Source organism: Perca fluviatilis, chromosome 17 (genome assembly GCF_010015445.1).
Source record: "Perca fluviatilis chromosome 17, GENO_Pfluv_1.0, whole genome shotgun sequence".
Taxonomy (NCBI): domain Eukaryota; kingdom Metazoa; phylum Chordata; class Actinopteri; order Perciformes; family Percidae; genus Perca; species Perca fluviatilis.
The window spans coordinates 18,229,900-18,256,077 of record NC_053128.1 but is presented as its reverse complement, the minus strand read 5'-3'; the positions used below and the strand labels follow the sequence as shown (position 1 = coordinate 18,256,077).

Genomic DNA, 26,178 nt, shown 5'->3' with positions numbered 1-26,178 from the left:
GTCTTGCCACCGGCACTGTTCCTACATGTTTCAAGCATGCGGTTGTCCAGCCTATGCTAAAGAAACCTAGATGCAAAGTGTCATAATAACTTCAGGCCTATATCTAAACTGCCATATATCTCAAAAAGTTTGGAGAAGGTGGTGTTAACGCAGCTGCTTCCATACCTAAACTCCACAGAGATCCTAGAGCCATTTCAATCTGGGTTCAAAGCCCGCCACAGCACTGATACAGCCCTGTTAAAGGTGACAAATGACCTCTTGCTCACTCTTGACTCAGGTGATAATGCCATTCTGGTCTTGTTGGATCTTTTGCTGCATTTGACACTGTAGACCATGGTACTGTCTCGAACAGTGGGTTGGCATTAAGGGTACAGCTCTAAGCTGGTTTCACTCCTACCTCCACCAAAGATCTTTCTCAGTATCCATAGGCCAGTACTCCTCATCCCTTGCCCCTGTGTCTTATGGTGTCCCTCAGGGATCCATTCTGGGTCCAGTACTCTTCAGCCTTTATATGCTCCCCTTAGGTAACATCATCAGAAAATGTAATATCTCATTCCATTTCTATGCAGATGACTCCCAACTGTACATCCCACTTAAATCCAGCAACTCCATGCAGCCTCTTTTAGACTGTTGGAAATAAATTAAAATCTGGATGGCTAACAATTTTCTTCAGTTGAATGATAACAAAACTGAAGTTATTGTCTTTGGTCCTTCAAAATCCAAAACTGCCATCCCTGCCGACCTTGGTCCCCTTGCCCCCTATGTTAAACCCCATGCACGTAACTTGGGTGTTATTTTAGACTCCCATCTTAACCTGGAGAAACAAATATCTTCTGTTGTAAAGTCCAGTTTTTACCAACTAAGAATAATTTCTAAACTCAAGTCTGTTCTGTCATACAATGATCTGGAAAAAGTCATCCATGCCTTCATAACCTCCCGCTTGGACTATTGTAACTCTCTTTACTTTGGTCTCCCTCTGACTCTGGTGGCACGGCTTCAGATGGTCCAAAATGCAGCGGCTAGGCTGCTCACGAATACAAAAAAGGGTGAACACATTACACCTGTCCTAGCCTCCTTGCACTGGCTTCCAGTCCAGTCTAGGATACAATTTAAAATACTGTTGATGGTTTTTAAAGCACTTCACGCCCTGGCCCCCAGCTACATAGCTGATATCATTCATCTTCACGTGGCCCCCAGGTCCTTCAGATCCTCCAGCCAAGGCCTCCTCCATGTCCCACAGTCCCGGCTTAAGCAAAAAGGTGACAGAGCATTTTCTGTTGCTGGTCCTCAGCTGTGGAACCGACTGCCACCTGACATCAGAAATGCCCCTTCAATTGTGATATTCAAAGCCAGGCTCAAAACTCATCTTTTTACATTGGCCTTCCCGGCATCTTAATTGTCTTATCCTGCTATGTTTGTAATTAAGTGTTTGTCTTTCGATGTACTTTTAGCCTAAATCACTGATTTGTACGTGTTTTATTTTTCTTATTTTATTTTATCACCCTGTGGCTAATGCGCTATGTACAGCACTAAATTGAATAGGCAACCAGTGGAGTGAGGCTAAGATGGGGGAAATGTGCTCATGTTTACGTGTGCCAGTTAAAAGACGTGCAGCAGCATTCTGTACCATCTGTAGACGGGCGATGGAGGACCCACTTACCCCCACACAAAGTGCATTAAAGTAATCCAGCCGTGATATATGAGACCTGCTGTCTCGTCTCCAATGTATGTGTATGTGGTTCCTCAACCAGTCAGCGCACAGCTCATCTAAATATTCATGAGCATACCATATTTGGAAGAAAAGCTGTCGTTCCAAATAGAGCCATTACACAGGGATGCATAAAGGCCCATAAATTAGCACCTGGGACATTTTCAGCCCAACCAATGTTATATACCCTATTAGTATTATTGTATAATAAACAGATTTCCTTGAGAGGAATGCGGCTATCAAACATGTGTAAATCTATTATTTTGGTCATAATCAGTGTTGCCACAGTTACTTTGAAAAAGTAACTTAGTTACTTTACAGATTACTTGATTTTAAAAGTAATTTAGTTACTTTACAGATTACTTGATTTTAAAAGTAATTTAGTTACTTTACAGATTACTTGATTTTAAAAGTAACGAAGTTAGATTACAAGTTACTTTATTAGTTACATTCAGCAACTGCCGACAACACCCCCACAGCCTCAACATAAAAATGACAACCGGTTTACTGTGAGGCAGCTCGGCATTGCCAGTAGTAGGGATCTGGTTTATTATGGCACAAAAGAGAGCCAGTCAACGGTGTTTAAGGGCAGCATTTCCTCTACAACATAGGCCTACTGCCCGACCAACTTCTTCAACTGTCCACCACTTACTGCTTTTGCACCGAAGTCCAGCTTTTGTTGTTTGGGTGGTGGGGGACCTCCTCTCTGCTTCGCACCACCAGCTGGGACTTGCTCTGTAAGTTTGACTGCAGTGCTGCGAATCCAAATGTTTCTTCAAATTTGACGTAGTGTTTTTGTAGCTAGATAGCACTTTGTCGCCACCAGCACAGAGTGTACAATGAACCTTAATACTGCTGTCTTTAGCTGACACAAACTGAAAATACTGACTGTATTTCCAGCTAGAAAGCGCACAGCTCTCTCCTTCCTCCATTGTTGTTTACGTTTGTGGCCCTGCATGGTACACGTGAACTGTCCACATGCTGAAAACGTGACCTGTCTCATGCTGAAAACGTGACTTCACTCCCCGAGACGCAAGAAGAAAGCTAAAATATATATTTTTACTAAGGAAAATGACAAAAATTGTAACGCACAGTGACTTGGATAAGTAACTTTGATCTGATTACTGGTTTGGAAATAGTTACGCGTTAGATTACTCGTTACTGAAAAAAGTGGTCAAATTAGAGTAACACGTGGCATCACTGGTCATAATAGTAGCAGGGGCAATATTAGTATTCTAAAACTGGAAAGTGTCAGTGGTTTACTGGGCAGAGGGCAGTGAATGTGCTTGTGTAGATCATGGATGTAAAATAAAATCCTGTAGATTCACACCACTTTCTAAACCAGTGGTGTGAAGCAAGGCTTCAGATGTCATTAATGGCGTCATTTGTCTAAAACGATACAAGCCTCAATACGTGCTTCACAAAAAAACTTCCAGGATTTCTCAACACACACTTCGAAGCCTAAGCACAGAACATAACATTATTACAGTGAACTTAACTGGGTATGAGAGGGTGGAGCCAAAAGCAGGCACTAAACAACATGGCCGACCTCTAGCTCACCCAGTAAGAGCGTTCGCCCCATGTTGGCTGAGTCCTGCAGCGGCGCAGGGTTCGAATCCGACCTGCTGCCCTTTGGTGCGTGTCATCCCCCATCTCTCTTCCACTTTCTAATAAAGGGAAAAGCCCCAAAAAATAATCTTAAAAAACAAACATGGCCGACACTGCAGTCAATTCCAGTGAATGGCTGTGTTTTAGAAGAAAGGTAAGTGACCGGGTCAAAAGATAAGTCAGTCCAGAACTTATAACGTTACCTTGTGATGCTATAGACATAAGTGTATGGCATGTTGCTTGCTAGGATGAGGTAGCAGAAGAGGCTTGGTTATTTGGTTTCTTTGGTGGTGGCATGCGTAGCTCCTATGGCGCTATGTTGATGCTAACAAGCCATCACCTCCCGTTAGCATTCCATTGACTCCCATTCATTTTGGCGCCACTTTGACAGCGAATAACTTTACATCTGAAGCGTTTAAAGACTCTATTTGTCCATTGTTTATTTCTAAAGAAACACAACAATGTATAAAAGGCTCCATTACCTTGTACCTCACGTTATGACTCCGTAGCAGGCATTTTTGTAAAAATAGGCTAACGATTGTGTCATAACCACGCGACTTACTGTCGCACAGTAGAGAAATTACAGGTTGCTCACGCCACATCTACGTCTTCGAGCTCAGTTGGAGGCTGCTCAGTAATGCTCAGCGCTCACCGGAAAAGTGCTTCTAATATCCTTCACTGGTCTCCGTCCAGAGCAACGGGATCTGTTGGTCCATTTTATATATGTCAATGGGAAGAAGCAGCACTAGATGGATGCATGCTAAATAGCCTGACAGTCTGTTGAATCAACATGTGGCTGCATGTTGTTTGATAATGGTGTAAGACAGAAGTGCATGCTTTGTTGATTGACAAGGTGAGGTAGCTTTAGAAGATTGTTTGGTTACATAGTGGCTTAGGAAGCATGTTAGTTGGTCTAACATGTTGTTTGGTTCAATTGGTGGCTAAATGGGCATGCTAGTTAGCCTGACATGTTGCCTAACATGATGTGGTAGAAAGGAGTGTATACATTTTTGCTTGCTAAAAATAATATAGCTGAGGGTGATTATGTGGCTGTTGCTGCTAGCTTGACATGGTGTTAGCTTGTTGTAATTGGTTAGCATGCTCTTAGCTGGTGATATTGTAAACACAAGTCAAAATGACCTGCTACGGAGGATTGTGTTGAGTGTATGGGTTCAGGTAAACAGGGGGTTGGTTCTTGGATGCTGGAACACACTGTTGAGCCTTGTCGGTGTCATGCAGCCAAGTAAAGAAAAGAAGGGTGCCCACCTGGTGATCATGTAGACCTGCCTGTACTCTTACACTCACACACAACTTAATTTTGATACCATGTTTCATTATTCGGTAAGACATGATTCAAGGTAATTCAATGCGTGGCTCCAAATGTTCACCCATGTTTTGGCACATTTTATTGTGCATTGATAACTAAAAGAGATAACAGTCTAATGATATGAGATTACAAATTAAAACAACAAAAGTACCCATATCTCTCTATGTGGGTCAAGTGAATATCATTGCATCTGTGTAGAGTTTGTACACAGCAGGGATATTAAAGAGTATCTGATGACCTTTTCTAAGACCTGCAAATAGAAAACCTAGCCAGAAAACACATGCATGTTAATGTTAAATATTGTTGCATTAGCTCAGCCTCACAGCCACATGACCTATCATCATAAACTGTTGTGAATGCCTACAGCCCTGCATTGTGATCACAAGGAGCTGGATCATTTAGTTTATTTTCTATTATGAAGCCAATTAATCTCAGTACAATACAAGACAAAGTGTCACCATTGTCGTTCATATCTTCATAATTGAAAAGCACAAAGAGATGGTGCAGGAGAATATTTTTCAAGGATACCACACTGTATGTCGTTGTGTTATTGTGTTATTATTCTGCCCTCCCAGCGGAAGGCATTTTATTTCCTTCTTTGTGCACTCTGTAACCTTTTTCATTCTTCAGAAGAATGATTCATGATCCCTTGGCACTTGTCTTGCTTTTGTTAATGCGTAGGTGGATTATGTCATTACTAACATGCATTACAATGCACTATGAGGCTACTGGACAGGTGAGTGACCAAATATTTTTGTGAGGCTTAAATAGTTCAAAAACAAGTTTCTTCTGGCTAAGTCGCCCCTGAAGAGCAAAGAGAAGGCAGCTGGGTACATTAAAGATAATTTGGAGAACACACTGATTTCATAGATACACTTCTATCACTTCAGTGAAGTACATTTATGCTACTATGTTTTGTTGCAGTACATTTGCAACTAATGCCTAAAACACATACTATTAGACACTAATATAAGAACAATATTATGGACTACATGTTCATGCACATTACTGATGTTGTTCCACAATGTTTCTCTTTACCAAAGAAGTAAGGGAACGTAAATATAATAATAACAAATATAACAAGTGTGCTTTGAATTAGAGCTGCATTTAGTGTTTCTCTTCTTCATGAAGAACATTTAAATTCCTAGTAGCCGTTATTTCACACAAAGGTATCAAAGTGAAATCCACCTGCTGTGTCTGGTAACAGTAACACTGATTGAACCTGCACCAGCCCTTCATTTACGATGATGAAACCATTATTGGAGTGGGTAGAAATTAAGCAGTTTAAGCTGAAAGGAATTAACACCTCCCTCATACAGCTGAGGCTGATTGGATGAACACATCAGAATGTTCCTACACCCACTCCTTCAAAGAGTCCTACTTACTTATTTTTTGCTGACTCGCCTGTTGTATTTGTTAAAATACCCTTTACAAAAATGCCAAGTCAATATTACTATACAGATAAAGTTGATAAAAACCCACATTTTTTTACTTCTTTAAAAATGAGTCAATGCCCAGAAAAAGAAAAACCTCCATTAAGGCCTCTCAAAGAGCGAGAAATGAAGACATCGGAGAGCATGTTAACAGCAAAGCCAGAGAGAGCAGTAACACAGAGTACATAAGGCATACTAGATCAAACAACCGGTATCTGAGACCTTACCCCATAACCCTGACCTCTGCCTTTATAAAGTTTTGTACAGACAGCTTTGTCATTAATAAAATGAAAAAAATATACTCATCCCTCATGATCCACTGTAGGTTACTTACATGTTTGTAGCTCAAGATGCACAATGCTCCAGGACACCTTGATAATATAGTATATCAGAACATTCGCTGTTGAATTTACAGTTTAAAACAGCCCTGACAACTTAATCTGTGCTTGGGTATTTAATTTAGTAACAGGCAAGAGTAGGGAGGAATGACACAACATCACACACAAACACTATGTAAAGTGTATTTTATTTATCTTAGTGATGATTTATTTCATTGATATATGTTGTCATGTTTCAGGCCACTATGTGTCCTATTAAACAATCTAATTGGGCACATTCTGTGAGAAGTTTTATGTAAACTGAGCTGATTTACATTATTATAAATATTTCCATTATACAAGAAGAAAATGGTGGTTCATTATTTTGTAGCATCTATCACATGATGCTTTAGGAGCTACATTGCAAACCAGCGAGACATGGTTGATCATAGTAATTTAAACTTGGAGAGATGAGATCAAGAGGAACTGATTGTCTTCATGAATAAATATTTGATTATGATATGAGTTGTGCTGTGGTTCATTGGAGCATTCAGTTAATTATCATATCAGTCTTTTGATGACAGCAAGGCTTTCATCTGCACTTTATCAAAGTATCAGTTTCTAGGTTCATGCTGGCATCATGTGATCCTGATTGTATTTTTCTACTGTTGATATTGCATTGTATAGAAAGTGCTCATTAGATGAGTGGGCAAAATGTTTTGATGATTCAGATGAGGGAGCTCTTTCTTCACCTTGTAGGCCCCAAGCTGCTATGTGGTCAATTATTTACCCTGCTGATTAATCTTTCAGTATTGCTAAACTCTGCCAGGGGACAAGGTTAATAGGGATGCAAGGTGTGATCAGACATACAGTAAGAGGCAGCGGAAAAAAAGAACTGTGCCATGTCACTGCAAAAAGTACAGGATGTCAGCTTTGTTTGCATTTACACTGTAAATGTGTTTTATTGACATGAAATATGAAAATGATGAGAGCCACAAAAACTAACAACACATAGTTACGTTTTACAAAAGAACATATGATGTATATAATCCCTCTCTCAGCTGGGCCCTGGACACTCCAGTTTGAAATGACACTTTTCTTTTGATTTAGATTTTAATATTCTATATAATATTTTGAACAAATACAACATTTATTTAACTTGACAGGAAATTATTGTACCTGAAACAGCAATTGAAAAACAATCTCAGCTCAAGGTCCTCTTACTCACTTCATCTGAAGCTTTTGATTGTATCACATGGGCTGCAAAAGTAAGTGAACCCTCTTGAGCTGAGATTGTTTCGTCAAAAGACTCTTCATGTCAACCGTGTACCGAAATATTACAGAATATGCCCAAATAATTGTGCTGTTTGTGAAAACAGAGCAGCAGCTGTGTGCAATGCAGCACTTGTCATGAGAGTTTACTTGGCCATCTGACCCTGCTGAGAGTTGGAGCGGGTGATGTCGGGGTGGATTGGGGGGATAAATGCAAAAATAGAATGTGACATGCCCCTAAAAAAGAGTTAAAAAAAACATTTAACTGTTTTTTTGTTGGTCAAATTATCAAGCAATAAATTCCCAGTGCCATCTGTTTTTTTTAAACTATTTCTATTTTTTCTGTTATTTTACTGTTGTTCTTTTTTAAATAGGTGTTTATTTTGTTTGTTACCACACACAGCAATCCTGTTGTTTTTTACTCTCTCTCTCTGTCTCTGCATTGGTCTCTGCGGACATTAAATGGGCCATATAGCACCCTGAGGCTTATATGTCCCCTGCTGCAGCCCAATGTCTACAATAGGGAAGAGCGAGCAAAGGAGAGGGGGGGAATGAAGATAGTGTTCTAAATGTAAATGGGTTTTTTTAATAAACAAGATTCCTACATCTTATACGAATGACATGTTCCAAAAAAAGTTAAATACATCAGAAGGAGAGGACGTGGATAGTATGATGAGTGTAGGGTTACACCTGATAATGACTGTGCAGAGTAACAATGGCTCAGCAGCACTTGATGAGATGCACAGAGGATAAAACAGTAGCAGAGGAGTTAAAGCAGGCCAATGTTGAAGAGGAGGGGGAGGATGGAAGCAATGGAGTGAAGATACTTTGCCTCTCCCTGGAGCAGAGGAGACAGAGACACAGATGTCAGAGAACAAAAATCCCCCAGAGAGAGGGGGGCAAAAACCTGCTCATTTCTCAGCTTTACACTGTGAAACACAGTTCGTGAGAGCTCGAGTGTCTAATTGGCTCCGTGTATTAACATCATTACACACTTTTGCCCTCCATCCCTGGACATCTGCTGTGAGAATTATGACCATAGGTGTGCAGATGGGATGAGACTGAATGATTGTCACGCTTTTATTTTCAGTGTTTATATTTTTTCTTTTGAACTTTTCTGTTACTATTTTGAGTAACAGAGGTCAAATATTCCACTATGTTCACACCTTGGCATAATTTTTATACCCAGATTATGCAACCATGTTGTTTGTTGTATAGGCCAAAGTTGGAAAGCGAGTGTGAATTTTATATAGTGTCCAACAAACATCTTACAAATATGCATTGACATCACTTGTTCTCGTCTCAGACAGCCTTGCACACGTACTTTGTAAACAGTTACTAATTGCCTTAACCTGGCCATTGATACCCATACTCATTTCCTGTAAATTGTTTATGTTCAAAGGTCCTTGGAGACGGTTCTTAGGTAAAATGAGGATGTTTGAGAACAAGTCACGTATGCGCCACACAAGGTCAGGTACATCATGTAATATATGCGAACTAGGCTAATGGAAACACTATGCACTTTGACAAAGATAAAGTATATGGCATTTCAAAAAATAAAACATTGCTCATTTCCATATAGAACATCTAACAATGGAAAATTGACCTCACTGTGCATGGTCTTTGGGAAGATGACGATAAGGAGACTCTTCTTGAGAGAGTGATTTTGTGTATTTGTTTTAATGGGATGAAGTGTTCTGGTAGATTGTTAGATTTTTTTCTGATTTCTTTCAAATCATTTGGTTCAAAAATGCTGATGTCCAACATACAGACAGCCACATAACAGTCCTTTAGCAGAGAGCGATGTCTAAAATAAATTAATCTTGTTTTACTCTGGAATATTTTCTCATCACATTTCTCAGTTGTAGTATCCCAGTGCTGACTAATGAATAAATGGTGCCTCAGTGTTAATTTCAAAATGGTTATGTTACTATTCATTCCTCAAAAGACCTACTAACTGCTCAAGCGTGTACAAAGATTTCACTTTGTCATTCTATTTGTGTAATCATTTTTATCCTTGTTTGCTCTTTTTAGCTTTTCATTAATTCGCTTTATTGGGAGTCTGTCTTGGTCCAGAGTCTTTAAATTGTATTTATGAAAATGTAAAGTTAAATTAATTAAAAATTAATTAAAAAAGATAATTTGTCCATTAATGCTTGTGAAATATGTAAGGGTGCTTTTTGAAAACGATGTTAGAAAAGCTCAAACGGGTCTTCTTATACAGTATAGGGAATATTAATCAAGCGGTTTATCATGCGAGAAATGATCTGTTGTGACGTGAGACTTTATGAAGTTTGCGCATGAAGTGCGTTTGGCGCGCGACAGCGCAAAAAAACAGTGCTGTTATCCAAAGTTAGTGGAGCCCCCCGTGAAGCGTCACAGTGACCGCCTGGCTGCCAGATCAGGCTGCACTTCACATTCACTGCAACAGCTCGATCAGGTGGCTGCTGCTTCGTCTTCATCCCCGCGGATGTGCGGTGATGGTCGAGTGTTGATGAGGATTGATAAGAGTGGGGTCCAACTGGCTGATGCTGAACACCTGCACGTGGCGGACCACTGCCTTATTTCCCTTTTCTCGACCTGCAGCCAGCAGCAGCTTCACTCCGCCTCTCAAGCGCGAGAAAGCGAACGATGAGCTCTTCTCTGCCCAAAAGCGAGTCCACTACTTCTCTGCTGAGAACATCGGGGCTCAACCGCAGGTCTGCGCACTCGAGTAGCGGTCCACACAATCACCGGAGCCACCGCGCTCACCATCATTCCACCGGAGCTGGAGGCAGCGATGATGCAGGCTGGACCGAGGACTGCGAGACGAGTGCGCGGAGACCTCTCTGTCAACCAAGACATGCCGACTCTCGAAATGTAGGTGATCATAGGATGCAGAAGAGCCACTCTCACCGGCAGCCGAGCCTCCAGGATGATAGTTACGCTCAGGAGGATGTGAGACACGGGACGAGTCAGCATCAGAAAGAACGCAGCAAGTCTACCAGGTCCAAACACTCCCATCATCATCACCACGACTCCTCCCGAGGTGAGCTGCCTCCTGCAGCGCATCACCAGGGCGGCTCCCTGCAAGACAGGAGGACCTCTCCAACTCCATCTTATCCAAAACAACCGGACGATGCGGCTTTCTTCTTCGAGCCCAGGGAGAGAGTCATCACCGGGTCATCCTCCAGCCTCAGCTCTGACCCACCTGCGACCAGCGCACCTGTCAAGCCCGCATCCAGCCGAACGTCCAAAAGACTGAGCGTAACTGAGTATGAGTCTAGTCTTCACCCGATTGTGAAGTCAGTCTTTGGGCAGGTAAGAGGGCATGGAGGAAATTAAACTTTTCAGACAAGTTTTTCAGAGAATTTAAGTTTTCTTTTGTTGAAATGCAACACAAAAAGTCTAATTTAAACATTGTGTAAAAATGTAAACATTTTGCTCGCTGATACCGTAACACAATGGAAAGGGGGCCACATTTCAATGTCAAGTAAATGAATCATCAGCAGTTCATGAATCAAGAATCCATCCAGACTCAGCATTTGGTGGCAACTGGCACAGAATTTCAGTAATCGGTTATAGCTTAATTTAAGGTCAATGCAAATACTTTTGTCTTGTTTTAAATGCATATTACAAGTTACTATTATTATTTATTTATTTCACATACACTGACTCAATAGGCTTTATGGCCACATCAGTTCCTTTGTAAAAAAAGACAAGTTTTTCCTTAACACATGGAACATTTGTGAAAGTCAAATCAAAGAGAGATCCTCCTTCAAAAACAGCTGGGGTGCAATTGTAACCATAGGTCGGGGGGAAAGCAACTAAAAAAATAAGAGAGCTGATTTACCATGAGAGTATAAATGCAATATCAACATGGTAGGACAAAAATAATCCATATCAAATCTTCACACTATTCCCAGTATAAGAGAGACCAGGTGTATTAATGTCAGTGGTTTACTCTCAAGTCAACATTATGTCTATATTTTATAAACAAAGTGAAAGTTTGGTATTCTATTCTTTTATTGACACATTTACTGTAGCTGTGGATGCTTAATAAAAGTGTATCACAGCTGCAGAGCTGATTGGTCAACAGCAGGTAGAGGTCCAGATGCGGGTGAAACTAGAAGCCATGTCTGTCTTGGACCTCCAGTCACCCCAGGTGAGCAGATTAAAAATGGATGCACGTATTCAGTCCAAATCTGGCTCCTGTATGTATCTGGTATCCATCAGTCCCATGACAGGGGGGCTGCAGTCTGTCATGCATCCCAATATGAATACAACCACTTTCATTGTTCCTGTCACCTGAGCAACAGCAGGGGGATCAACTTTCCCGCTGTGTGGAAAACTTTTCATTGATGAGAGCTTGTCACTCATGCATGCACGCATGCACGCACGCACGCACGCACGCACGCACGCATGCACACACAAACACACACACACACACACACACACACACACACACACACACACAAGAGGTAAGTGAACCCTTTTGATATTGAGGTTACAAAAATCTGATCAAATCTAAACATCATTCACCTAAAAAAAGTGTTTTCTGACACTGGGTGAGAAAGGACAGCAAATAAAGGGTGTATCTCTTCTTCCCTGCATCACCTGCATCACCTACTAACACATCTGCATTTCTCCTGTGACACGCCGTGCAGTTGAGCAGTACAGCAGGCTGTCTATTCCCTCCAATCTTTTTTCTTGTTTCATTTAAATCCTTCTCTCTGCGTTGATGATAAAAAAGCTCAAGAGGAGACAATTACCTCCCCGAACACTAATGTGTTCCAGAAATAACTCCTCTCAATCCAGGCCAGAGCTTCAATCAGTCTTAGGGGTTCCAGAGAGGCAAAATCCATGCAGCGGTGTGCTATATAAAGTCTCTGGAGCTGCTGACGTGTGTGGAAATAGCAGATGTTTTGAAGTTTCCATCAAATCTATAGATCTCTCCTATTTTCCACCTGAAATTCCACCTGAGTTTTTGGGGAACTGTATATTCTTTTGTAATAGCGTTATTGTATATTTGCGTCGTGTTGGCGAATTTCAGCTCTGAATATTTTTTTGGTGAGCGAAATGTGATGGAACAACAACTATAGATGGAACAAATAACAGGATTACTCAGTTATCAACTCATTAAAAACATTGCATCAAAAAGTTGACCTACTCAGCTATGGTGAATACATTTTGTAACTGAATCATCAACTTTTTAAAGAGGAAACATTTGTGACACACATTTGTTTTCCGTGATCTCACCGTAAAGTTAAGTCAACAGTCAAAATAGATTTCTCAGTTGCACTCAGTGTTTGTGTGAAAGTGAGAGCAAGTAAGGGTGAAGATGTATGTGTGAAAATGAAAAGAAAGAAAATGACAGAGACAGGTTTTTTTTGCACCTCCTCAGCATCTTACCCAAGCTGTTTAATTTTAATGACCAAGCAGTCATAATAACATGCCTTTAATGCTCCTTGAATAGATGTGGCAGCGCAACGGAGAATGCGGGGTGAGATAGTACACGCTACAACTTCTTTCATTTCAAATTTTCTTACATAACATCAAGATCTGCATGCAATCCTAGCAGAACTCATGCACTGCCAGTGGAAGAAGCTAAAAATAGCCCATCAAGACCTGATTACGAGAGACCGGAGGAGGGCAGAGTGTTGGGTTTTTTGTTTGTCTTGAAAAGAAATATCCAAATCGACTGGCATACATGCTACCTGACTGGCGAATAAAAAAGCAGGTTTCCATCATGTTTTTCCAAACTACCAATTTATAATCCACACTTTCATATTCATAAAATGAATCATGATTAAAAAAAAAAGGCTAGTGGGAGATGTGGTTAGCTGTTTGAATGTGTTTTGCAGCTTGATGGTTGCAGATAGGTTGTGATACAATGATTCATTAGATAAATCATAGTTTAATATGAAAATCTTATATATTTAAATCAGGCAGGCACCATAGTTAACAAAACTCCCACTATTTCTGCACATTCAGGCCTTTAATCTATCCAGGTTACACCAGTCACCTTGATCAAGGAGCATGAGCAGTTTCTCTGTCCCAGTAGAAATGCTGTTTCTATTTTGAGAGATTTTTACAATCACCACATCCCTCAGCTTCTGTGACATTCAATGACCTTGTTCTAAAAAAATAAATAAACGCCCTGTAAATCTCAAAATGCGGTAGAGACCTGTTATTGAAATACATCTATTATCTACTGCTGAGAGATTTATTATTGAGATGATTTCTTTTCAAATTAAATTTAGATGAAAGAATGTGTATTAACCAGCAGAGGGAGTACTTACTGTTTACACTAATAGGTCTGAACTCAAAGAGTGTGTGAGTGAGAGGGATTAACAGTCCACTGAGTGTGTGTGTGTGTCACATCAGTGAGACAGGAGAAGTGAAAGCGCAGGGGAAGAAAGAGAAGGAAGCGAGGCAATCGGATAAATCAGGATGAGGACAAAGAATAAAATAGAAAGTGCTGGCAGACCTGGCCGTTGTTATACAAGACAAACACTCATCAACTCTCACTTCCCTGCTCCCAGCTGACAGCTCTGAGGACAATGTGAGGAAAGGTCTTAAAACACAGATTAGCCCTTCACTTCCATGCTTGGTTTTCCTGTTACTCATCTCACATTCGCACGCTCTGACATTTCCTGTCTGCCATTCCCTTTCTCCTTCTTCTTTGCTCTTTTTTTTTTTTTTTTTTTTTTCCGGGGTCATACTGACTTTGATGTTTTTTTTCTCTCACTACTATGTCTGAGGAGTGAAAAGAGAGAGGAGGAAAAGACAAAATGAGTAGAAAAGGAAAAAGAGCTGGGTGGAAATGAGAGGAAAGAGATGATCGTATTCACCACAGCATATGCCTCCAGTATGTCTAGAGTATAGCAGGCTATTTTTAGACATGGATGGGTATTTTTATAGCTGTGCTGGCAAAAAAACGGAGGTAGAATTTGGTTGAATCCCTTTTTTGAGATGAGGATTAGGCAGTGAAATGTAAAAGCCTGCGCACACAGCTGCACGTGCTGCATTTGTAAGCACACGGGTGTTGATGCTCAATATTCATGGAGACCTAAGCCTGAAAGGGAAAATCAGTGAGAGACAGAGGAGTGAGACAGAGGACAGGGGATAAATGAGTCAGAGGAGAAACAGCAGAGGTGTAATTGACTAAAATGAGAAATATCAATATCCCCACCCCCAGCTGACGCACTAGACTTTTACCCTAATAATACTACTAATAATACTATCTGAAATAACACAAAAATACCAGAATAACTTGCATGAAAGCTGATGATTTTAGCTGTTCTGATTTGAATGAATTAATCAGCCATGGGATAAAACTGTGACGTCTCAGCCAAGCACAAGAAGATGACGCATGTGTGCATTGTTTGTTTTTTCACCGCCTAGACGTCGTTTGATGACGACAAAAATACACGCACAAAACAATCTCATGGTCACTCTATTTAACCCTTTGTCTTATCATCAGAATACACAGTGACGTAACCTCAGTAGACCAGGACATGGTTAGATTTGATTCCACTTTTGCCTTATAATAGGAAAAGAACAATTTTCAGGTTAATGATAAACGCATGAGAGCCTCTTATTACATCCATCCCTTCCTTGCCCTTCCTACATCTCTCAGCTCATTTAACACATGTGATGACAGTGGATGAAACAGGGTTATATTTGACCTCAAAATCTCCATTTAAAAAACCAATTGCAAATATTAATATTTCCTCCTGGAATGAGCTTCCTGTCTAGTACATGTGTATCTATCTATTTACATTGTGTTTACAATGAATATTATGCCAAATAATCCTTGAATACTCAGATGAATGATCTCCTGGGATGTTAGTGAAATGTTGTCGGTATGTAGTGTGTAAGTAGTTATGTAAAGTAAATTGTGTGTGAGTGAGAAAAGGGTGAGGAAAAGGATACATCCAGAGAGTTAGAGAGAAGGGGGAGAAATGGATCTCATGCCCGTGCACTATATGGTCTGACATTATGAGAGCTGACGGCTCCTGTGTCTGACGTCTGATGTGTTCTGAAGTTCACAATGAGCCTCTGGTGAGAGGCTGGGTGAATCATCCGCAGAACAACACAGAGGAGCCGCAGAGATATTGAATAGGAGTGAGATCTGAAGCGACTTTGGCGTGAATGTGTTTATTAAAATAACAGAGAATAGACAAGGTTGAACAGAAGAGGGAAATAAGAATGTTTATTAGTGTTACCTCAGGAGTGAATGAAGCTGGTAAAAACCTAAAATGAGGGTTTATACTGTGGTTTGTAGTTTTAGACAGTGGTGGTATGAAGCGCTCAGATCCTTAATGTCCCCTTCCGCTCAAAACATTTTTTTGCTTAGTGCTACTTCACTTGGATGTTTAACTGTGCAGAATGATGTATGTGCAGTTTGACACTAGAAGGCTGTTTTGAAATGAATGTCCTAAAAGGGGGAAAGTTTTGTCTTTGCTCAACTTAAGACATGCACAAGCTTGATTGTGTGACATCACAGCTTGTTTGGAATCCAGTCATGGTTCAATATGCAACTTACACAAGAGTGATGTAGAAACTTGAAGCCTCCAGTGCACATGCACTGAGAGAGGAAATTGTGATTTAAAGTAGATCTTTTTTTAGTCCGAAGGGAATCTTTAGCTTAAGTAAAAGTAACAATTCTACAATGTATAAATACTCCACTCCAATACTTACAAGTAAAAGTCCTGAAAATATTATCAGCAAAATGCACCTAAAGTAAAAGTACTAATTTTACAGAAGGGCATATTTCATTATTTAATTTATGTATGATACTATTTTGTAGTTATTTATTAAGTAACATGGATACAGTTTTAATTTTGTTGGTTGAACTGCTGACAATTCTAACCTTTTTTATATAACCTTCGGTAAAATAAGATGAAAAGTACAATATTTCTCTCTAAAATGTAGTGACGTAGAAGTATAAACTAATATGAAATGGAAATACTAAACAAGTCTAAATCCCTTTACATTATTATTTTTCCCTGCTGGTTTTAGAGTCTAAGTGCCAACACAGTCATAGTACTTTACAACACGTGTGTGTGTTTGTGTGTGTGCGTTTGCATTTGCATTTGCATTTGCACTTGCACGTTTTGGTTTGCATCCTTGGTGGTTCACAATCAGTGTAATTTTTGCACATTTTGGTCTTGATCTCAATCCGTACCCTTAGCTTAACATGACAATGTGATGCTTCTACATGTGTGTGTGTGTGTGTGTATGTGTGTGTGTGTGTGTGTGTGTGTGTGTGTGTGTGTGTGTGTGTGTGTGTGTGTGTGTGTGTGTGTGAGAGAGAGAGAGAGAGAGAGAGAAAGAGAGAGGGAGAGAAATGTGGGAGAGCAGGGGGTGAAGAGCATGTGTTATATTTTTAGCTCCACAGCCCCCCACATGCTTGTGTGTTTAATCGAGTGTGAGTGTGTGTGTGTGTGTGTGTGTGTGTGTGTGTGTGTGTGTGTGTGTTGTTTGTGTGTGTTGGATTAGTGTCCCCAGCGTCTCGCTTAGGGGAAGGTAATATGCTTGTCCGAACGAGCTTCTTCTGTCACATTCGCATAGATGGTTTAAAACTGTGAAGTGAGTGAGAGTAGGGGATAGAGCGAGGGTAATAAAGGGCAAGAGACAGACGGACGGACAGAGAGCGAGAGAGCGAAAGAGAGAAAGAGAGAGAGAGAGGGGGGAGGGAGGAAAGACACTGTAGGAGAGAGGATGGAATGAATAAGCAATCTTACTTTTTCTACTCCTGGCGCTTGCATCTCGCTCTGATCACACGCATGCTTCCTCTCCCTCGCTTATCTTTGTTTTGTTCTGATCTGTCCTTTGTCCTTGTTTACATATTTCCTTCTTTGTCTCAGCATTCCCTCCCCTCATACCTTCCGGCGTCCTTGCCTCTAGGTCCTCCCCGTATACTCATCCATCCTCTCCCTCCTATACCTCCTCAACCTCCTATGATATCTCTGCTCCTATCCCTGTCTTTTCCCAAATGTCCTCTTATATTAGTCACTGACCCACTGAACCCTCTTTCCCTTTCTAATCACCCCTATTCCCATGCATGCCCGGAAACATATGCAATCACACATGCATACACGTACATACAGCCACACAAACACAGACACGGTTAGAGAGAAAACATAAAACAAAGAGGATTTTTCTTTGCAATGGGCAACTCTGTAAAGTCGCTTAAAATTTTCACCAAGAAGGTAAGGTCCGCTTTGCTGTGGTGTCCTTGAATCCCCTAACTGTTGGTGCATGTTTGTCTCATGGTGTGTCCCCAACCTGACCAAAGGCTATTTGACTGGACCTGTTCTGACTGAACCATGTCTACTGTCTGACTATTCACTAACAGACTGTCTTGAACTGTTTACCTGTGTTTTGTGTTGCTGGAGCCCAAGCACATGGAAGAATAATGGAAGAGTTTATCAAGATAAAGCTTGTGTCTCATGCTGTAGTTTCTGTCAATGTTAGGAATTTACAGTCTTTATAACTGATTAGGATTTTGTAGAAAACTCATTCTGCATGTACTTTATGAATTGCATTGAGTTTAGGGCAATATGCATCTTATCATATATCTTCTTATACTAGTTCCCTCTGTGCTCATTAGTGCATGGTTGCATTCCCTAGAAACCCATTTTAGCCCTTTCAACAGAGGTCATTTGAGTTGATTGGTGGTGCTTGTGCTCGACCTGTTGGCTCAGGTGAAGTCGGTGAATTTGGATCATGTCACCAAACATTAGAGTCAGTCAAATTGCACAGTGATGCCACCTTACCAGCCAGCAGAAGATTTCTACCCTGTTGAATCTGCACCTGCAGGATGTGGCCAGTCAGTGAAAATGTTCCAAACAGGTTAACAGGTCTTTCAGCTATATCAGATTCTATTAGATCAAATGTACCACTGGCATTACGGCTTTTAGACGACAACATAAGTGCGCAATTAAGGGCCAACGAAGGAAGAACATTTAGAATGTTTTTTGTAAAGGCTCAAGAAGATAACCTTTGTTCGTACAACACATCTGCTGCCCTCTTCGTGTCAGCGTATGCTTGAATAGACTCTCAGTGAAGCAGGCAGACGGTCCCGCAAATAGATTTTCCTTCATATCAGCAGCTGCACATCCTTGAGGAAGCAAAATATGACATGCAACTGTTGATGCCATCTGTGCACAACGTCTTGGAGTGCTAGAGAAGTTCTTGCTTGACTTGACTTTTTTTTTGGGGTTATATAACTGAAAGCGCGTGGCTTCATCCTACTTTTTTGGCACGATATACCCAGAGACAGCCCTGCTCCATGCATCACTTGGTCAGATTACCCTGTGGGCATCCGTTCCTGTGGCGGGGTCTGTAGGAATGCATAAACTCGCATTAGGACTGGCATAGTAACAGATGGAGTGTGAAGGTCATTTGTAGAGAATACAATGCGGTGTATATGTGCATGTAGTATATGCCTTGCATGCATATTAATTTTTCGTTATGTATGCATGTAGATGTCTGTTTACTGGAAAAGTATTCATAGACGGGCACAAGCTCATGTCTCTAAGATGTAAAGCAGCGGCAAAAATGGTCCCTTGGTAATTCGCTGTGACAGTGAGTCCACTCCGAGGATTTTCCTCTACTGAATTGGATGTTACACGGTGATAATTGAAGACTTGACCGGTATTATCATGTTTTATAAGCAAGAAGATATGTTAATGCAATAGATAGTCACAGAGCATGAAAACAGTCCTTTTTCTACTAGTCTGTTGTATTCTGCATGTAGCCTAACATCAGACAGCTACTCTATCTAATTTAAATATTAGTCAGAGCAATGGTTGGACCTTGTTTGGCTTTATTTAGAGGACGCTTTTTTTGTCCACTGGCGAGCAGTGATTGCCTGTTTTAATTAACCTGTAGCTCTCTCTATAATTGGGTTGACTGCTGTGAGAACAAGTTTTTCCCCCTGGTCGATTGGATAATGGGTGATTATAATGAAATGGCTGGCGGACTTTTAGCCTCATCGCCTGGACAACACAATTATTTTGTAATGTGCACAAAAAAAACAGAAATTCAAGTAACTAACCCAAAATAAGACTTTTTCACTATAAATACACTGTGTCATTAATCCTTCAAATTCCCTCGTACTGCCAGACACTGCACTACCACTATTACTACCAACATGTGTCATTAGTTGGAATCATAATGCTTTCGGTTAAATATGTACTCATGTGGACTCGGTTATAATGATATGTACTCACCAAAGTCAGTGTTGAGAATTTGGATAACAAAGTCGGATGGGGTAAGAAACATGAGCATACAGATAATCTAAACCACTTAATTTGGAGATAAAGCCGCAAGTGAGTGCACCTGAAATGTTGGTAATAATCGCTCCTTGCACAGGAAATCTGTGTGCACACAACCATGGTAATTACGTTAAATTTGGACTGGGATTTACAACGAATTTACAACATGCAGTTTCTAATCTGGGGGATCTTTAAAACGTCTTGCCATGTCCGACTTTGTTGTAGTGATGTTTCTGTTTTCCCAGATCTGAGCAATATGTCAGTTAATGTTATCATACTGTAACTGTTAGAAATGATGGTCAAAACTAAGACCAAATTTAGTTGTAAACTGTAATTATCCTTTAACTCTAGAGTGTGCAGCTGACTATGCAATTTGTTTATTAAAGAGCAGTTACGTGAGGCTGTCAGTGTTGTGTGACATGAAAAGAGGCATTGCATTTTTGCTATGTAGTAAACTCCACTATTGGCATTATCTATAACACATGATACAGAGGCTTGGTAGTGTTCTGTTGTGCAGGCCTGTGACCTGTAGGACAGATTCATGGATGGCATCAGTTGCCCTTGTCATAACAAATTACAACCTCTTCCCTCTGACTGAGGTGCTTTCCTCCATCATGACTGACCTAACTCCACACCTCTCTATGACGGACAGACATATGTCCGTCACCCCCTTCATCCCACCTCCTTGTTGACTCCTTGCTGCCACAATCTGAGTCACGGTCTCTACCCCTATCTTTGCCCCTGCTCCCATGTCCGGCCCCCCTTCCCGAATGCTGCTCCAGGACCAGAAGAAGAACTACAAAGCAGTGCAGTGTGAGGAGGGGGGCTCTGGGGGGGCCTATCTTGAGCCACTAGTGGCCCTGGCCCAGAACGGAGCCACCATGCACAACGTACTGGGGCCTGCATGCATCTTTCTACGCAAGGGCTTCGCTGAGAACCGGCAGGCTGTACGTAAGTCCAGACAATATCATGTGCATGCATGCCAAGAGATTAGCACACAACACAGTACACACACAATAACATGAATTAATGTGTGTAGTAATCACCTCTCACTGTAATGTCGAAGATGGTATTTTTAGTCTTCAAGTCATCTTGATAGCAAGAATGCTGAATGCAAGGGTGTTTGTGTGTCTGTGTGTATATTTATGCACACCAATGTTTATGCATTTGATTATGCATTAGTCATAAACATTGGTGGACATTTGTAGCAGAGTGGAGGATTATTAAAGCTGGGTTATGGTGATGGCAGAAATGCTCCCTACGTTACAATTATCTCTCAATTATCTGTCTATTTCCTGCAGTGACAACACAAGTCAAGGTTTTGTTATTAAAGAAAACAGTGCTGTTGAAATCCTCAGTGTAGACTACCGCTGTTTTACTGACTGTTCTGATGACAAGCTCTCCCATGGCTGTTTGTAATGGATGCAAGAGTTGTGATTAAGTCATTTTAATTCAATGGACCGGCAAATAAAGAAACTGTTCCGTACTTTGCGTCTTTCCATTGTTTCTGCATCTCTATCTTATATTTATCTTGTTTCTGCTATTTTACTTTTATTGCAACAGCTAATGTGTTATTTTTCCAACAGGGTGACACAGAGTGCCAAGAGTCTGCAGGTTTTCTTCGGCAGGTGATCTCCCTGATAAGCTCTTCCTCTTTGGCTGGAGGAGACTCTTGGCACTCTGCTGCACATACCTGCAGTTACTTATTTTTATAAAGCATCATATTGTGTGAGGATTGCTGTATACAGGCATTATTTCAAAATGATCAGCAGTGTTTGGATTCTAACCTTGAACTATGATCCTTCACAGGACCGAGAGCTGAGGCCCGAAGAAATGGATGGTAAGTCACGTTTCAGGAAAAATACAGAATGTGAAAATATATCACACATTTTCACAATATTGTCAAATAGTTTAAACATCTTTCTCACATTCATACCCTACTTCTTTGCTCTCAGAGTTGCGTGAGGCATTCAAGGAGTTTGACAAAGACAAAGATGGGTTCATTGGCTGTAAAGACCTGGGGAACTGCATGAGAACAATGGGCTACATGCCAACAGAGATGGAGCTAATAGAACTGAGCCAGCAGATCAACATGAATTGTAAGGAAAACGGTGTCTGTGTGTATATGTGTCTACTATTATCATTAAGAATTAATTGTGGGTCACTGCGGAAGGTTTAAGTTCAATACTTTTACAGCCTCTATAAAAACAGTGCTTCGGCGTCAGCATCACTATTCTTCAGATCGGGTACAAATAAAGCAATCAGTCTTGTCATGTTTTGTCTCTAAGAATACCCCCAAGGTTAACCCAGCTTACCCTTTAAAATCTGTCCAACAGTGGGAGGACATGTTGACTTTGAGGATTTTGTTGAACTCATGGGGCCCAAACTTCTGGCTGAAACTGCAGACATGATTGGGGTGAAAGAACTGAGGGATGCATTCAAGGAGGTGAGGAAAGACTTTGGGGAAGCTCACCAAATAGTAAACTGAGTGTGATCACAGCATTATGGTCAAAATAATTCACAATGGATTGAAATTGAGTTGGAACATCAGGGTAAACATTAATTAATATGTGTAGATTTATTGCATTTATTTCAGAGGGGATTACGGGAATGGCAACCAAAGAGAAAAGAGAGTTTTGGTAATTAAGATTTTATTATGATTAATGCTCTCTCTGTTTTATTCATTTGTGTCTTTTCTCTTATTCTCAGTTTGACACTAATGGTGACGGCCAGATCAGCACAGCAGAACTTAGAGAAGCAATGAAAAAACTTTTAGGACAACAGGTAAAGAGCTCCTGTCCGTCCTCATCTGTAGTTCTCCATCAATCATGATGTCTGTCTGAGTCTTATCTGTTTATACGTGTGTGTGTGTGTGTGTGCGTGCGTGTGTGTGTGTGTGTGTGTGTGTGTGTGTGGTTTGTGCCATGGACATTCACACTTTCCCCACAAATTGACTTTTTCAGGTCGGACATAGAGACCTGGAGGATATCCTACGAGACATTGACCTTAACGGAGATGGACATGTCGACTTTGAAGGTAAAGAATCCTATGCGGTGTGTGACACCATACAGCATACACATTTCACTGCCTGGAAATCAAACATGCTTACACCATGTCTTCACACATACTTCAAAGTAAAATCCCAACATGTGTGCTGATATTTCAATACCATGCAGGGATGAAGACAGCTCTGTAGGTCTGTCAGATTATCATCACATAGGGATTATGGCACCTCATAAATTACCCACAGAGAAAAAGATGCATACTGTTCTAAGTAGAGCAACTATACTTACATCAACATTGCAAATTTGTCCTCTGCATTCTATATGTAAAACATCAGAAATAATGTCCATTCAACATTTGATCGAGCAAAGAAAGTGTGCTTTTGGGGTGCTACAGTAGAATACATGTAGATCATTGTTAACATGATTGATGATATGACATGATTTTTGAGATTGGGTGTGTGGCAGAAAAGAATCAAGCCATCCACCTACAGTAGAAGTGTCACAAATTGAATGTCGCAAAGCAATACAGGAGCTGTACTCGAAATACTGAAAAAAAGTGGTCTGGGATTGTTGCTACACGGCTCTCCCCAACTTGTCAAATAACGACGCTTTGTCACGGCTTTAGGCATATGACATCGACTCACATGCACTAACATGCACGCACAGCCGAAACGGCTATCAAAAACAAAGACCAGAGAAGCTCGGATTACAACACACACAGAGGAAGTGTGACTTCATTCTCTGCTCAGGATGCCATTACTCCACTATATCTTTACAGTGCAAATATTTGTTTGCTGATATATGTTCTGAATGTCGAGTACAGCCCCTTTAAGTAAACAAATATAACAACTAACATTGTATTATTCAAATGTTTACGTGTAAACATACTTGACAGTGTTCTGTTCAGGTTTATGACCTTGTCCATGGTTTACTGAGGAACATATCTGCCTCTTTAGCTGCTAAATGCTTCACTATGTTCACCAGCCATTGCGAACTGTGTCAGTCTGTTGTTTAGTGCTAGGCAGTGTACAGTGAGGTTTCTAGAACTTTTATTCACTGAAAACAAAATTATGCTATGAGAGTGGTGAGAGTTAACCAAAACCGTTTAAAGTTGCAAGTTGTAAAACCAAAACAATGAGCTAAAAGATATTAAAATGCTCAGTAGAGTTGAGGTGGGGTTAGCAGATCCACCACCCTACATCTCCACCAACCCATAAATACCTCAAACGCAGAGGTACAAACCCTCAAACATGACTTGTATCCTGTATGTTAAGGAGCAGTTGTGCCCACTTGTGCAGCATCATATATTTCATTGAAGGTTTTTTAAATAAAGCTTTGTAAAACAATCTGTCCTTCTCTTTAATTCCCAGAGTTTGTGCGGATGATGTCTCGATGAGTTCCCGACAGAGAGTTGACATGTTAAAACATGGCATGGATTCTCTGTTGGTATGGGAGGAAAAGGAGAGAGACCAGCACAGAGTCCCGATGGAGCTTGAATTTCTGGACTGTCAATGAACCAGAAAACAAACATATCAACCCTGCCCTGAAACTGCCATGCTGAAGCACAAAGGCTGAGGACTAACAGCCGGGAGCAACACTGTTGATTTATATGCTGCTGCTGTTTCTTAGAACATAAACAAAACCAACAGCTGCATTTCTGACTATTACAAAGTATATTAAAAAAAAAACGCATTTTCCTTTAGTGATAACAACATTTCTAATGGGTAATGGGATTTTGTTGGGAGTTTGAGTTAGACTGTAGCAATTAAAAATGCATATTTTCAACTACAGCAGTATGCCAGCAGACACCCTAACCAATACAGCACATTCCTCTTTAAAGCCGAGGACATCTTAAGCACAACTGTAATATGGCAATATGGAAATAATTTATGTGATTCTGTCAAAGCTGTGTGTTTGTGTTTTGTGCATACTGTTGTTTCTCTCCACGCCATACTGTTTAGTATGTCCCTTAAGACTACCCTGGTTAAGGCAAGCCAATATTTGTTTGGTAATTATGTGTTTTGTAGCACTGATGCATTCTTCTGACTTTAATAACATTATGGCTATCTTACTGTGATATACATATAGTTGAAGTCTTATGCACACTAAAATTACATATATATATATATATATATATATATGTACTTTTAGTATATATATATATATATATATATGTAATTTTAGTGTGTATATATATATATATATATATATATATATATATGTATATGTAATTTTAGTGTGCATAGGACTCCTTCAACTGCAACATTCCTGAAGGAAATTCTCTAAAGTGAATCTTGACTACTGCGATAGGCCTTTTTAATTACATGTTTGTTTTATGAATTCTGAATATATTACTCTGCATGAATATACAGAGTTTGACAGATTATCTACAGTATACCTTTAACAGAGCGTTAAAACTATACATGAAAGAGAGATTCTGTTGCTTTCATTTTTATCAGAGAGCTTTGATAAATGTACTTGTTTATTGGGGTTTTGTGAGTTTACCAAGTCTATGGAACAGTTCTGAAGTGATTTTCACTTTGGTGCAACATTTACATTTTTAACTTTAATACCTCATGATGACTTGAACAATCAATCTCATCCATAAACTGCACCTAGCATAAGCTCTAATACCAATGTATTTACCCTCTTACCTTCATTATATATATTTGTATAGAGGCAACATTCACTTCTTTATGGAAAAAAAGCCAAAGAAAGTTTACAAGAATATTATTTGAGTCTTATTCAGTGTAATAAGTGTATGCAGTGTTTTTTTAGAAATATGATCCATTGGATTATATTTTCAAAATGGCTGCTTGAAATGCCCTTTGTGGTTCCAGGGGCAGCTAAATTATTGGTTGACTGCTTATAAATGGAGGGGGGTATATGCATGAAGAAGAAAAAAAGAAATCTTACTTTGTGGTTTTACTTGTCTTAAGTGTGTGAAACTATGCATGCAAGAAACAACTGACATTTGTAGCAGAATATAAAAAAATAAAGGTTTTTATTGGAACTTGAGCACAGAACCAATGTCTGTAGAATAGTGTGTGTGTGTGGTTGTGTGTGTGTGTGTGTGTGTGTGTGTGTGTTGTCTTAACAATATTGTGGGGACATGAATCTGTCCAGACAGCTAAATTATGGCACACTCTTGTCTTTGTTTTTAAAGTTAGGGTTATGCCACAGAGAATCGGGCAAGTGCAGTCTATTAAAATCAAGACCATGTGGGTTTAACTCCAACA

The 26,178-nt window shown here is 40.2% G+C and overlaps 1 protein-coding gene across 3 annotated transcripts; it reads left to right on the top strand.

Annotated features, from left to right (window-relative positions):
• Positions 1-10,047: 10,047 nt before the first annotated feature.
• cabp1b (calcium binding protein 1b) lies at positions 10,048-24,844 on the top strand. Of its 3 annotated transcripts, none has more exons than XM_039780324.1 (8): positions 10,048-10,965; positions 20,717-20,881; positions 21,744-21,774; positions 21,890-22,033; positions 22,271-22,380; positions 22,644-22,718; positions 22,898-22,970; positions 24,310-24,844. In XM_039780324.1, the coding sequence occupies exons 1-8, from the start codon at positions 10,297-10,299 to the stop codon at positions 24,333-24,335; spliced, it is 1,293 nt and encodes a 430-aa protein (XP_039636258.1). In that variant the 5' UTR covers positions 10,048-10,296; the 3' UTR covers positions 24,336-24,844. The 3 variants fall into 3 exon arrangements, with proteins under 3 accessions (XP_039636258.1, XP_039636259.1, XP_039636260.1); XM_039780326.1 differs by lacking the exon at positions 10,048-10,965 and adding an exon at positions 17,138-17,864; XM_039780325.1 differs by lacking the exon at positions 20,717-20,881.
• Positions 24,845-26,178: the final 1,334 nt, after the last annotated feature.